At 32.3% G+C, this 16232-nt stretch overlaps 1 protein-coding gene across 4 annotated transcripts in view; it reads right to left on the bottom strand.

Annotated features, from left to right (window-relative positions):
* Positions 1-203: 203 nt before the first annotated feature.
* The window catches only part of LOC124357684 (pickpocket protein 28-like), a 38015-nt gene continuing 21986 nt past the window's right edge, over positions 204-16232 (bottom strand). For all 4 annotated transcript variants that reach the window (XM_046809684.1, XM_046809701.1, XM_046809692.1 and 1 more), the window contains exons 5-11: positions 12047-12210; positions 10239-10443; positions 8107-8377; positions 5838-5897; positions 4015-4177; positions 2268-2359; positions 204-396 (exon numbers count right to left, since the gene is read on the bottom strand). In XM_046809684.1, the coding sequence (XP_046665640.1) occupies positions 269-396; positions 2268-2359; positions 4015-4177; positions 5838-5897; positions 8107-8377; positions 10239-10443; positions 12047-12210 (1083 nt within the window). In that variant the 3' untranslated portion in view covers positions 204-268. The remainder of the gene's footprint in view (positions 397-2267; positions 2360-4014; positions 4178-5837; positions 5898-8106; positions 8378-10238; positions 10444-12046; positions 12211-16232) is intronic.

The following is a 16232-nucleotide window of genomic DNA, read 5'->3' as shown; positions in this document are numbered from 1 at the left end:
GACACAGAGTGGCCAATCATAGTAGCTCCACAAGCTGAGAGGGACAATCACATAATTTTAAATATGAGTGAAATGGCTATCTCTTGAAGTATTTGCATTTCTAATGCCTAGATCAAATATATACATCATATATTTAGATAAAAAAAATAAATTTAATCCTTAATAAAAACATATTTTGATAGGAAAATTAAAGAATAACATAGTTTTTAAGAAAACAACAGCACCCATATTTATTTCACCACACATACATGTTACACAGTTTAAATTTTTAATTATCAGTATCAGTTCTTTTGTTTGATCTCTTCTTGTAATATTTTAGTACAAAAAAGTAAATAATCTCAAACAAGCTGAGGAAGCTGAATCCCAGGAAGAGCCCCAACAAACCACCAATGTTGGCTGAAAATATAATAAATCAACATAATTGCATGACAGGATATATATAATAAAACTGTTTTTTCTAAGATTCTGTAACTTAATACATGGCATATGATTTTAAGTATATTATCGGTAGAAAAATGATTGATAGTTAACGCTCTAACATTTTGGTGCCACTGTGTACTAGTGATAAAATAATCAATTCAATTTTATAATCAAAATTTCTGGTTATATTAAATTACCTTAGATAATAAAAAAATAATTGATTATTTTGGTCATGTAACAATATTTAAATAAATTAATTGGGAAGAGGGGGTCCAAAGAAGTTTTTGTAAACACAAAAATAGACTATAACATATTTTATTCGGATATTGATATTTTATAATAAGTATGTTACATAGTGACACAAATGAAAATCGAAGATAACCTTTACATCAGAAAGGATTTAACGTGCAATAACATCCTTCAAGCCCTTTTTAAATCTCCTGGGGCAGATGGAGTACTGTATTTTTGGTCCTTCAACAAGGGAGGCTGGAAATTCTCGTAAATATCTTGTTTAGAAGTGCTAAGCCCTAGGATTTATTCCAAAGAACTGGAGGATAGCACTTGTGGTGTTCGTGCAGAAAAAGGATATGGATTCGTCTCAATGTAATACGTACAGACCAATTAGCCTAACCTCCTTCATGGTGAAATATAAAAATCCTACAGAAAAAAATAATAAATATAGACATGTGAGGGACAAAACCTTAGTGGTACACTCACTCAGTCTATATCAATACGCATATGTTGAAGGAAAGTCAACTACCACCACTCTCCACAGCATAGTGAGAGGAGTACACATTCAAAGAAAAGGAAGTCCTAGTCAGCGTCTTTATGGATATTGAATGAGCTTTTGACCGAGTAGCATATAAATCCATGGAAGCAGGACTGGAACGGTTTGATGATCCTCCAGACACTGTCAAGTGGATAGTAGCCCTCCTAAAAAGCTGACAAATAACAGCAAAGTTTGGGAATGAATCAACCACAATCACGATCCGGAAACGATGCCCCCAGGGAGGGGTTCTGTCCCACTTTTTGTGAGCGATGGTGGTTGATGACCTTTTAATAAAAGCACAAGGAAGAGGAATAAGTCTACAATGCTACGTTGATGACCTAGTCCTCATGGTCAAGGACAAAAATGAAGGCACGCCAGAACGGCTCACTCAAGAAGCCCTACACTTTATAAGCAACTGTTGTCATGGGGAAGGTCTACGGATTAACCCATCAAAAACAAGTATAATAACCTTAACCAAGAAAAGAAAGTTCCAGCTTGCACAGCCTGTACTAGAAGGTATTAGAATAAAACATTCTAGATACTTTCAATTTATTTCAAACAAATTAGAGGAACAAGAAGGAGCTCCCTAAGTGGGAGGCTAGAAACAACTAAAAATATTTCTTTGGAACTCTGCAAATCTACAATTGTTTTCAAGCAAATAACAATTTACCACAAACATAACTTAAGCAGATCTTGAATTTTTTTTAGATTAAATAGAGTTTTTGTTACAGAGTGTTGGAAATATTATTGATCAATCCCCATCCACCAAGTTTTTAGAAGCCACTGGCAACGGATTTAACATTAGTACGGTATACTTGCACTTATAATGAACTAGTTTCTCCAACTTAATTAACCATCAAGTTATAACCCAAGAACATAGTATGTTTTTGTTTCCAATCGTACAATCATATGGGTGATGACATATCCAATAAACCTCACTGCTTGGTATAAGCAACCTAAAATATAGTTGCAAAGTTAGCACTAACTACACTTTATCACATTGGTTTTCCAACAACACTATCACTATCAGCTCAGCAATTTTAATTATCATTGTAATTGACTATCACGAAGATCTTACCAATAAAATCAGTAAAACTGAAAACCGCGACTCTCATCTGTGCAATCACTTTCTGTGTCTGGTACTGAACTGTGACCAAGGCAAAGTTGTTCCTGTAAAAATAAAGTGTTTTTAATGTAAACTAAATCGTTGATTCTAATGAAGCATTTCAATATTAGACTATTCATATTTTTATAATAAAAAAATGTATTTTGTAAAAAACAATGTTAGTGAAACACATTTTATCTTGTGACTTCATATTAAACTGCAGAAATATTTAAAAAACCATGTACAGAAAAATTTTTGAACTGATCAAAACAATAAAATAATGGAAAGTTTGTTATAGACATTAATATTCTTTTGTTATAAAAACTCTGACACAAAGTGTTAAAAACTGACAACTGGTCTTATTACTAGGCTATTAAACTATCCTTCAGCTCACTGACTCAAGATGAATCGGTGTGTTATCTTCACCTCTAATATATAATAAATGATCAAATAGAATTTTAATTCCAACAAAAATGATATCTACTAATTCCTAGTGATCTTAAGTGTACCAAAGTCCCACTTAAATTTGATATAAAACACATTGTTTTATGTAAGTAACAAACAAAGAAGTTCCAAAGTCAGCACACACCGTAATTTAACAAGCATGATCAAAAACTAAAAATAAATCAAACTTGCATCAACAGGAATGAAATTAAACTATAAGAGGGAAATTTACCTCTATGAATATTTAGGTTATTTCTAAGCATGTGGTTTGTTTTACATGTATAAAAGTTTATTTAACATATTTAAAAATTTGATGCCTTTCTACTAATATATTTTAAATACCACTCAAAATAAGGAAAGTTAACTTCATGGAAAAAAATAATTAAAAAAAAAATACAGAGTCAGAACTCATTTCTTTTGTTGGCAGCATGGCAGAAGCCTTGGTTCAATCATGGTATACTGCTGGTATTTTCTCTGACCCAAAAGGGCGTTTGATTGTGTAGATCGTAAGCTGCTTGCTTGATTTTGCATAAATCTCATGCTCCATATCTCACTCACTTATTACTTAATTAATTGGTTTGAAGTGGATTTTTTTCTTGTAGAAAACTAATTTACTAATATTTTGAACCAATCAAACATACTTTATAACAAATTAAATATAACAACACTTGGATCAATTTGACATTTTGTTTTTTTTTTTTGGTAATAATAATAATAAGTATGGAAAAGGTTGTGATTTACAAAGAATAAATAATTGATCAAACGTCCTTTATAAGAAACTTTTGAATCTTTAGGGAAAGAAACAGGTATGGTTTTTATTATTATCATTTGCATATACTAAAAAAAAGATGAAATTAATTAATTATTTTTGTAAGGCTTTAAATACTTGAAAAAATACAATGATCGGACAAGGCATAATGAAGTCAACCTGTTGCACTCAAAGATCCTAAAAAACTTTACTGGCAGCTCAGGATAAGCCTGAGAACATAATGTAACGATAAACTGCAGTCTGTTTCAGTATGAAGTATGTCTACGAATCAAAAGAAAAACTGTCAAAATTCATGGAAACTAAGGTCATGAATTCAGAGGTGCAAGCTTTTATAGTTCACAGTCCACAAATGACAATTTACAACTTGAGTTTTACATTTGCGTAAAAAGAAAATAACTTCGCTCTGACAAATCTTTCGACACAAAGTGCAAAATTTATTCTCAAAGATATGAAATTGGAATGAAGAGTTCCAAAATGTTAATTTAAACTGAAAAAGTAAATACTCACTCAGGAAAATTCCCAGAGAAAATACCGCTTTGGAATCCTTTCGCTGTAGCTGTTGAAAAATTCCGCTGGAAATTCGCTACACTTATCCTGTATTCAATTTCAAAGCAAGCAGGTAAGCAGTTGCAGTTTTGAAATGAGGGTGAATCTGGATCAATGGATTCGGCTGAAAAAGGCATATCACATTAACAACGTTCATCACGAATGATTAGTTTAGCTGTGCTTAGCTTATTCTTCCCACTGATGATTGATGGCACTGATGTTAGTCTACATTCATTGTGAACTGATAAGTTCTGTTTCATATAAGAAATTGTTCTGTATGTAGAAAGGGCCATTTGATACGAGGTGTGTCCAAAAAGTATCCAACCTTGACATCTGGCATGAACTGACGTTACTCGGCAGCAACGGCAATCTGGTCCCCTTCAAAATACTCCCCTCCACAAGCCACTACCTTATTCCAACGCTCTTCCTACTTCCGGAAACACTCCTTAAATTCATTTTGCGGAATGGCTAACAGGTCCTTCGTCTCATTTTGTTCTATTTGTTCAACATCGTCAAATCTTTTTCCTTTCAAAGGAATTTTTAATTTCGGAAATAGCCAGAAGTCACAAGGAGCTATGTCAGGACTGTAGGGAGGGAGTCGTAGTTTGAGGATAGAGCTGGCGCGTTGTTGTGGTGCAGGATCCAGTCACGGCTTGTCGACAGTTCAGGTTGTTTCCTTCGCACTGCATCTCGTAGCCGCCTTAGGACCTCAAGATAATACTCCTTATTCACTGTCTGGCCTCTTGGAGCATATTCGTGATGAACAACGCCATCCTGCTAAAAAAAAATGTCCGCATTGTCTTGACATTGCTTCGACTTTGTCTTGCTTTTTTCGGCCGTTGCTCTTTGTAAGTTTTTCACTGTGAAGATTGAGCTTTGTTTCAGGGTTGAAGCCATAAACCTATGACTCATCACCAGTAATAACTTTTTTAAATAGCCCTAGGTAACTTTTTATCAAATCCCGATTGTCCTGTGCGATTTCAAGTCGACAGTTCTTTTGTCAGCAGCCGAGGAACAAATTTTGCCGAAACACGGTTAATTTTTAATTCTTCGTGTAAAATCTTACAAACTGACGATTTTGGTATTCCTAAATCTTCTTCCAGCTCTCGGACAGTCAATCGACGGTTTTCATTAATTGCTGCACGAAAACGTTCAACATTTTCAGCGTTTCTGGCCGTTGAAGGCCTGCCACATCGGTCATCACTCTCCACTAATATGCGGCCATTTTTAAACCACCTAAACCACTCTTTTATTTGTGTATCGCCCATAGACACGTCACCATAAACTTTCTGTATCATAGTAATCGTCTCTGATGCTGAATGGCCAAGTTTTTGGCAAAATTTAATGCAAATGCGCTGCTCAACACGTTGAGTCATATTGAAATGCGACGCACACACACGACAGTACTGTACGGTACAGAGCGCTGTGACTCACTGAGTGACCGGATCGTATTCAATGCCTAATATGGGAAGGAGTAGGCTCGCCGCTCCCCTCCAATAACCGGTTTGAGCCGGTTGTTTACGCCGCGGCCGCCTACTGGTCGGTGGTCAGATGCTTTTTGGACAGACCTCGTATATGAAAAATGAAATGAGTAACTATACTGTAATTTAAAGGTGGGGATACATTTAAATCAGATAGATATGTGGGATTAAATAGCAATAGGTATTTTTTTTTGGAGTAAAATGTTTTTAGAACAATTCAGAGTACAATTCAATTTGTTAATAAATAGTAATAATAATACTATTGAAATTGTGTTGATTTAATAGCAATACAATTATTCTTACCTATACTTTCGAAACAGCAGTCGTACTTTTCAGGGCCACACACAGGAGTATCTCTTGTACCTAGTACAGGATAAAATTGTCTTTTAATAAACTACAATATAAAATAAAACAAATTTAGGTTTTTAATTTTAGGAGGGCGTGATTAATTTATTCCTTATATTGATGTATATGATTTTTGTTTTCTAGTTAATCAAAACTGACAAGAAAAATCCAGCCATATTCATTTAGATGTTAAATATAAAATGTAAGGGCTTTGTAACTTATTTCTTTTGTTCAAATATTTATAAAATTAGTTAAGTTATTTTTACAATAAATAAATATTTAGTGAAATTATACAACATTAAGAAAAGAAAATATATAATCAACATATACATATATACAGGGTGTTTCACGAGAGGTTGTCACGAGTTTAGGATATGATAGTAACACAAAAACATTCATATAATCATGTGTTCTATATCGGTTCATTTAGTATCGGTTCATATGTGTTTCTTATTTAAAAAATCGTATCTCAAAATCCGTTCCAGCAAATAACATGAAACTTAGCAGTTACGTTAAACTAATTGAAGGGACAATAAAAAAACTACATATCTATCCCACAAACTGTTAATTCCACATAAGAATAATTATTTTTTGCAAATTTAATTACAAAGCTAACAAAAGTTCAAATTGGTTGGGAAATAAAAAAATTACATCAGTTTTAATTGATAAGTATTAATGCTTTCTTACACATGAAATATATATTTTTAAGTACAAGTCCTAATTATTTGTTATTTATTGGTCTTCACATCATTAAGAGCTGTTTTCTAGAAAATAATAAAAAATCATATTATTTGATCCAACGGGTTTTGAGATACAATTTAAAACACAACACATATGGACAGACAGACACTGAATGAAGTGAGATAGAACATATGTTCATATGAATTTTTGCTAGTTTTTGTGTCTACTATCACATCCTGAAGTTGTGTTACCTCTCACGAGACACCCTGTATATTGTACATGGATAGTACAATCCAAACATAACACTTGTACTATCCAAACAAGAAACTTACCAGTATTATTTTAATTCAATAATTAGTCTGACATTTAAAATGTTACAACTCCAATGTTTGAAAATTAAAATGTCTTCCAAATTTGACATATTTAACATTTATCACCATGCAGTCAATAAGGGGTTAAACAAATTTAGTCACTTTAAGAATTATTTTGATCTACTTGGCGTTATTTTGATTTTACCTATAAAAAATTGTTGTAACTATTATTTATGTTTAAATGAACTCTTGCATACCTTGCATACATTGGGGATACTTCAAAGATAAAGTTTATTGTACTAAGCCTTGAGACTTGGCGCACCTAAGAAATCTCATAGTCCAAGAAGCTCAAGATATTCCTCGTGACTACCTTCAAAATGCAGTGGATGGCTTTTACAACCACCTAGGACATTGCCAGACGATGGGAGGGGAACATTTTGAACACTCACTTTGATCACAGGTACTTAAAAATTGGTGTTTACTTGTAATACTTAATAATTTACATTGTTCAATTGTTTTAAAATTCAAATAGCTATAACTACTGAATGAATCCACCTTTTGAAGTCCGGTTTATGGCATTGTACTCTGCTAAGTAAGACCTTTAATTTGATACCAAACTTGACCTATGCTGCTATTTAAGAATTTTGTCTGACTTCTTGTGGACTGTCCCCCAAAGGGATTATCCGGTCGGTAATTGGGCAGATGTGTGCGTTACTATCACCAGTAAGCACGTGTGAACTTTGGTATTTCTTTCTATTGTGGTTCAAAAATTAAAAAAGAGGTTCCAGACTTAATTGTCACCCTGTATATTATATGACAAACTTCTTTGAAATGTATGATAAAATCTTTCTGAGACCTAATTTTTATTAAAAATTTTAATGGTAAGTCTGTTATCTTAAAGGGTACAAATATTAGAAAAAATTTTGTGGATTGGAAAAATGTAGGTAGTGAAAATACTTTCTGACTCTTTGAAATATAGCAATTACTGTATTTTCCCCCCCAATTCATTTTCAATATGAATTATTAGTTTCCATGACTAAAAACTAGACCCCCGTATAAATTGTTAAAAATTATGAAAGTTTTTTTTTTATAAAAGAATAGATGTAGCTTTAAGTCTACATTTAATACATTTCTAAGAAGATTCACAATATTACATACAAACTTTATAACAACATAACATTCACCAAATATCAATTTAAGATAATTAAAAATATCCTTAGTAAGGAAAACTTTACGTGGATGATAGAAAGGCACACAGCCGCAGCGTGATAGCGATGCGTTACTTTCACATTCCAGGTCACAGTTTTTCTCTGTGTAGTACTGAAAATACTGAAGCGGCCGTTCATCATCAAAGAAGCAGCCTCTCAGCTTCGGGTCCCATCTTCTTAACTCCTCTTTAGTTGTTTTGATCTCTGGGACAATTTTGATGGTGGTCGCGCGATCAGCGTGCACATAAGTTGAGGGGTGTGATGGGGTAGGCAGCTCTGCTGGACTGTGCAGGATCACCTGTAGACAGACATGTTTATGCAAAATTTACTGAGATAATACACCTTTAAATAAGTACTACTCACATCTTTTAGCATTATTTAGCTTACTTATGTTAAGAGAAGTGGCATTATTTTACTATTACTGAGATCAATGTTAGTCTTCTAGCACCACTGTTGCAGATGATTTATTATTCATATAAATACAGGTCTAAACTCATGCCAAATTTCACGTCAGCTTGGAAGGCTTTACGTGTGTGGCATGCAGTCGCTCCCTATGAACAGATGTTTACCAATTTCAATATCGATTTAGTAGAGTTGGAATTGCTATTCCAATGTCAAACCTCTAAGTTAACATGTTCAGTCTCTGTAATTCCTTACCTTATTTGTATAATATTTTAGTAATTTATTTTATTCAGCTGATAATTGTTATGAAATTGTAAAACATTTAAAATTTTTTAATTTACACATGATGATGAAATTTTTGGTGTTGAAAGGCCTCTCACAACAAATTAAAAATTATTGGGCACTGGATGTTTCTTTTATTATAAAATTCCAGAAACGTTTTAAACTCCACTCTTATATTTTATTGATGTCTGGAACTCCTGTAAGTGGAACTACCTTATCACTTACCGAGAACAACACTTGGTAGTTACTCGTAATCGTTATCTTATGGGATTTTAATTCTTCATGTACTTTGACTTCACATAAACGTTCATGTTTCTTTACATTTTCACATTTTTACTTTTCCAATCTTTGACAGAAATGTAAAATTTGTGTTTACCTAGATTTTCAACATAAGCAGTTTTAAAAGTTACATTGTTTGCAGCATCTCAGTTTAGCCACCCCCACAGATTAGCTCAATAGCATTAAGTTCTGGACGATAAGGAGACAGTCTTAAAATGTCATGTGTCCATGTTTGTTTAAAATTTAGTCTACTATATATATTTTTATATGCAGGCTTGTGAAGTTTAATAAGCTCGAAAAATCCAAATTTAAGCATGTCTTCTGTAAGTGGGATATTTTTTTGACAACAACCAGGCTTGCATATCAGCTTTATTGCTATTACAGGTAGGGCTTTTATCCATTTGAATATTACGATACAAAACGAAACGATGTCTACACCACTACACTTTTTTCTGTACATTTATATTAACTTTTCTGTTAACCATTTAACGTACATATTGTGATTCATTAAAGAAATGTTTCTACCAAATAAAAATTGTTTACAATATGCCTCACTGATATCAAAATCATCCACACTAGTTACACAATCTGGTTGTTTTCTTTTTTTGTTTAGAGTATCGGATGATAAAGGAACGCCACCTTGTAATATTATCCTTTTATGCACACTTTTTGATGCCCCAATTGGAGCTTGACCTCGTTCACGCACCTTCTTAATATCTAAAAACCTTACAGCTTCAGCATTCATAAATCCATAACTTTGGAAATCATTTCTCACAACTGGCTGTTATAAACTTTGCCACCTGACTATGAAACCAAACCTGGAGAGGTAGCCATGCTATTATTTTGGTCAAAGGAAGTGAATAAAACTATGAGTCAAAGTCTGAGCAAGTCAACAAGTAAAGTAAGTAATAGAATAACTCAACACATGTGATGAAACAATTTACATCGCACTACGTTTATTTGGCACTGACTGTACCAAGTGCTTTAGTGTAGAATGGATGGAAACGGTTGCTTATGCGCATACGCTAGCCACTGTTCACGCTGGTTAGTTACTTCAGTTTTAAATATTTATTATAACATTTTAAATAGAAATTTGGCGATGATTAATTGCTTCATTACTCACTATTATTTTACTATCAAATTAAATTTTATATTGATATTAAAATTATTTTTGTTAAATTTTCATTTTGACCTACCTCAAAGCCATGACTTCCAAAAAAGCATGTATCGTCAAAGTCTATAACATTAAGATTGAGCATGAACGTTGCATCCTGTCCAGAGCCTCCTCCCCGGATCCTCCATGGTGTACTATTGAACACTTTCTTGCCCCTGTAGCCTCGGTCAGGGCTCCAGATTATGTCATCATCAATGGATTCCACTTGACGACCATAGTTATGTAAACTGAAATTTTATTATATGTTATATCTAGTTATCAAAATTATGTTTATAAAAACTTTTGAGCAAATACTGGAAACTTCTAATGATTAACAACATGATATAAATATAGTTACTACTAACTAATATTAACCGTTCAAATCTTACTTGTCTAAAGAAGGCAGGTAGTTTTTGGTAAAGGTGAACGGTTCATTTGAGAGGTGGTATGCGAAGTTCCTCAAGGCACTGTTTTTGGTCCTTTTTTTTAATTTCCATAAATGACTTGCCTTATAGCATTCAAACTGATTCTCATTTATATGCTCATGACTCAACTTTTTTAATGCGTGGCCTAGATCTTAATACATTAAATTTACAAGTAAAGGACACTATAAGAGCTGTCTCAGATTGGTTTGCAGGTAACCGTTTTCTGTTAAATCTTAAAAAAAATTAAGAATGTTATGTTTAGCCTTGGCATGTTATTGATAGATTTCCATCTCAAGTTTATGTTAAGTTTTAGGGGGTTTTATAAGATCCAAAGTTGACATGGGCTCCGCAAATTGACCACCTCACCACTATTTAGAACACAGACTATCTAGAACCATCTTTCTTTTATCTAGGCTAACCCGCTTTGTGCCTTTAATGTTAGGTCCGCTTATTTTGCACTCTTTCAGTCTTTTGTAACCATGGTCTGATTTACTGAGGTTGTTCTTCTAAATTTAGTGAAGTACTATTAATATAGAAGAAAATAGTCCACCAAAGCAGATAGGTTAACTCACTTTAGGCCGATTTTTGTATAATTATAAATATTTACTGTTAACGTATATATCTTTCAATTGCTAGCATTTACTTTTAAGAATGTGAATAATTATATCCATAGAAGCAATGTGCATGGTTTTAATACTAGGAATAAGGGCAAAATAAACCTACAGAAAGTAAGATAAAAGTCATGATCAGGCTACATAATTAAGACTTTAAAAAAAAAAAAAAAAAATCAAAAAAAAAAAAACACACTGGTGATCTTAATTTAAGTAAATATATATGTTTCTTTGCATGAATTCTTTTTACTATATGGACAAATACTTTAGCATGTCATAGTCACAGTTAAATACTTTTTTGAATACTTAGTCATAAGGAACTTTAATTGTGATTTAATGTTAATTGTTTTTATATAGTTTCTTATTTAGTTATACTTGCGTGTTACTCAACTGTTGATTGTTCATTTATTTTTAGTTATTTGTAGCATGTTTTAGTACAATTATTTTACCTTGAACATTACTTATTTATTTATTATTCTAGTTCCTAATGTCTATCATGTCACCCTTGATCACTAAATTACTTATAATACTTAAGCCCAGTCTCAGCTTGTGTCTGGAGCACTATTAACAGACAATATACAACTATGTATGAATTTAATTGATTTTTCATTGTATTTATATGTAAAAAGTAACCAATATTTATCTTGTGTCTTAAATATATAGTTAACAAAGTTTTATACAGTTATTTGTATTGCCTTAAACACCAATATTTCCTTAAAGTAGTTCGCAATCTGGTTCAACAAAATTTATTAAAATACATTTATTTGAGAATTAACAACACTGATAAAAGATAATGCATCCTATAGTATACTGACGAGGAGAAAATGGATTCCCGGAAGAGTCGATTTCCCGGGAGGCTGTTGAAGGTGTGGCATGCTCCTGAGGGTGTCAACACGGGCTGGATCATGCTGCAGACATCTGGCACATAGTTATTCAGCCACACTAAAGCGAGTGTGTCACTGCATCTATCCCAAATGTCCTGAAAATAAGTGTAATTGATATCACAGACTCTTATATGATGTTTATTTCTATTGACGATTCATTGACTGATTGATAATTTGATGGGTTGAATGCACAGTATATTTATGTCAAACGATCTAACACTTTATGCAGATGATCAACTGCACCTGTTCAATCTAAGAATGACGAAAAATTGAAAGTTAAAATAAGGAGAAATATAGGTTGAATATAACATAAGTTGAAATATAGGAATAGTTTGAAGCAAATGGACTCAAACTAAACTAAAAAAAACTAAATTGCTAAAATTTTGTACTCCTCAATCAAAAAATCATTTTTTTATTGATGTAGAATGGAGATTTTCTATTAGGAAAAACACCACATTTTTGGGGCTAGAACTGGATTTGCATTTAAATTGGACTAAATGCATTGAAACTATTTTAAGAAAGTTAAACTCAGCATGTTTTCAAATGCTCATTTTGAGAAAATGATTTAAAAACACGTTTAATCATATATTGTGTTTATTTTTATTCAATCCTTCAGTAGGGGATTAAGTTCTGGGGGGTTTTCAACAGATATAGACCAAAGTTTTAAAATTCAGAAGAAATTTGTAAGAATAATGACATTTTCACCTTGGAAAGCTTCTTGTAAGCCTATCTTTAATGAACATAAAATTTTAACTGTACCAAGCCTAATAATTTTCAAAACTCTATTAACAGTGCAGTCTAATTACGACAACCTTTTTAATGAAAACCATAAACACAATCATAATACTAGGTATAAAACTAATTTTCAATATCCATGGAATCATCTGAAAGTGGTGGAAAAGACACCATACTACATGGGGAAAAGATTTTTCAATAAATTACCTTTAAGTTTAAAGGAATTAATGTATTCAGGCGCATTCCGAGATAACATTAAAGAGTTGTTACTTAAAAAAACATATTATAATGTGAGTTTTTAAATGAAGCTTTTTAAATTTTAAGCACTGTAGACTATTACTGTTTGTTAACGTTGATTTTTATATTTTTGAGTAGGTCTACAAGTCGACATAATTGCTTTCCTATGATAAGTTAATTAATACCCTGTTTTATTACTGTTTTGTGTGTTTTATTGTACTATGTGTTTGGTTGTTTGGATTTATTCAAACAAGAACAGTGTAGGTTATATCTGACAATGTCATCTGTTTCATAGCTATGCTATGTTATTATGAAACGTTTGTGACAATAAAGATCTATTATTATTGATAATTTTGTGAATGTATATATATATATATATATATATATATATGTTATGTTTATACATAAATAGTTTTGGTTGATTCTATTTTTCAAAGAAATTTTATTGTGAGTTTTATGAAAGTTTTTTAGGATTTAACCAGTTTCAACATTCGCTAGCAAACTTCTGATATATTATATATTGATTTAAAATTATTCTACTACATATTTTTATCAAATGTTCACGAAAACTATGCAAGGATAACCAAAGAAAGGAAATATTGTGGCTACGCCCCCAGGCATCTATTTGGGTATTTGAATATCTGTGTGTAAGAGGAATTAGGAGATGATTTTGGAGATGAGATGTACCAGGGAGTTTTAAGTAGACCATGTTCTCTGGATTTAAACAAAATTTTGACTTTAAAGGCATTTTGTGGCTTGTTTGGAGACACGTTGAAAAGTGACTGGACCTTTTTTGTAGAAAATGTATAACTTTATTCAATTCTGGCCTCAGATTTGAGATATAACTTCATGTTTGGTCGCTATCAGTCATTTACAAAATGTCTGCACGATCTAACAAATTTTAAGGTCGGTTTTCAGCCAAGAGCTAGCTGGTTTGCCCTATGCAGGGCTTGGGAGAAAAGACTACGGTTCAGTGATTATGAATTGCTTAGAGCAGTTTAAAATTATAACATTATTTGCTGTCAGGCTTTTTTTGGCATTTACACAGTGTAAAGTACAATTGTATAGAATTTCAATTTTTCAACATACCAAGAAGTGGAATAGACTCTATATACTGTACTGAATATTACTTAATCTAAGTTAGTAATTTTGATCTGCTGAATAAGCTGATCAGGGGGTTTAATTCAATCAGGATATAATCTGGATCCAAGAGGACCACAAGGAGGATAAAATAGGGGGAGGGGGTTGAATTTACACAGCAGATTATCAGACCATACCATGAAGTTACGGAGGGAGCAGTTAATGTTACAGCAGATTAAATGAACACGTGGTTTTATAAACTTAACCATGTGGTCAAAAAGTGATGGATGAAGCATTGTTAGCTAAGGGTCGAGCATATTGATCCGCAAAGTTTCCTTTTTAATTAGCTCACATCCAATTAAAATATTTGGTCGACTTTTGACATAATTGTACACCTGGCTGATTAATTCCTCTAGTTCTTAACTCGAACTAATCCGCCTGGTCTACTTATTCTCATAATTGACTTAACTACTTCAAGAAAAGAAACTGCTGCTTTTGACCCTGATAACCTTATTCTTCCTGGGAATATCTTTTGTGTAAAATAAGACACCCTGATCGACTTATTTAGCAGATAAAGATTACTGTATTTAGTTAGTATTTTTCAGGGAATAAAAGTCAAGTCCACTTCCTGGTACACTAGCAAATGTTTAGCATGTAATCACTAATAAACACTTGAAAGCTAGCAATTTCACTTAAATTACTCTGAAAAATTCACATTGGGTGATCGCTGCAGTCTTTTATTCCAAGCTGTGTACCAGCATAATCAGAGATCATAGCTTAAATTTCATGGCAAAATTGTCTAAGACAATTTTACTACAAAAAAGGTCCAGTCACTTTTTGTCATATCCCCAAGGGTTAAGACATAAAAAACCCTCAACGTCAAAACTTTGTTTAAATCAAGAAAATAAGTAAAGATTACGGTCTACTTTTAACTTCCTGGCATACCTCATCTCCATTCCTTTTCCGAAATTTGAATGGCTGCCATCTTGAAACCTTAAAGGTATAAAAAAATTATCGGTTTAGAAATACTGTCTCTACTTTCCAAGTTTGGTATGAATCTATTAAGAAATATGGTAGTTATTGTGTTCAAAATTATTCCTGCAATACTAGTTAAAATTTGAATGCCCACTATCTGGAAACCATACCTGATATCAAAAAAAAAACATTGGGGCAAACATTATTGTAAATGATCTGAGAATTCTAAAACACTTTTTCTTTCGCACTATAATGCATAATACCCATTCCTTTTCAAAACTGAATGGTCGCTATGTTGAAACATGTCAAAACAGCTGATGCCTCTCAACTGTGACATATATTTGTTGTTCCCGGCTTGTGCATGCGTAACTCTGAAGTGGTTGTGCTTGTTTTGTGTTAATGATTTTTGTTAAAAAAGTACCATTAGGATTGTTATAAACATTTCAAAATAGTTAGCATCTTGTTAATTTTTCATAATTGATGCAAAACAGTGATACCTTTCAACCATAAAAGTTTGTCGCTCACTTAGACTAAACATACAAATCCATAATTTAATAAAGTTTATATATAAGTAACACTTACAGACACACTTATACATGCACACATATTAATTACAAAAATATTGCTAAGATAAAATATTAAACAATGAAAAAGCCTCCAAAAACAACTAATACTTTTAAACAATATATCAATTCATTTAAATCATGAACCAAACACATATTTATGTAAAAAAGGAAACAACTTGAGGTCTCTTTGATTAAGAGAATAGTTAACTTTTCAGCTGTTTTAGTGAAGCAAACAGAAAAAAAGTTAAGAAAAGATCATTGTTGTTGGTAAATTGTTGCATATTTAATGAGAACAGAAACTGATATACACGATATTTTTGGATTGTGGAAGAGAAACAAATTAAGAGTATTTCGCCTAACTGAATAAAGTAATGCACTTACATTACTTATCTAATGTGACATGAAAGAAATAGTAGGACCAAAACTTTTATTATTTAGATACCGCTATGAAACATAACTTGATGAACAAAAATGTGAATGTATCATGTGACAAGATACCTCGAGTAAGATTATCTGTATAACAT

The sequence above is a fragment of the Homalodisca vitripennis genome, chromosome 1 (genome assembly GCF_021130785.1).
Source record: "Homalodisca vitripennis isolate AUS2020 chromosome 1, UT_GWSS_2.1, whole genome shotgun sequence".
Lineage (NCBI taxonomy): Eukaryota > Metazoa > Arthropoda > Insecta > Hemiptera > Cicadellidae > Homalodisca > Homalodisca vitripennis.
The sequence above is the reverse complement of the archived record's forward strand: the minus strand, read 5'-3'. Positions and strand labels throughout refer to the sequence as shown.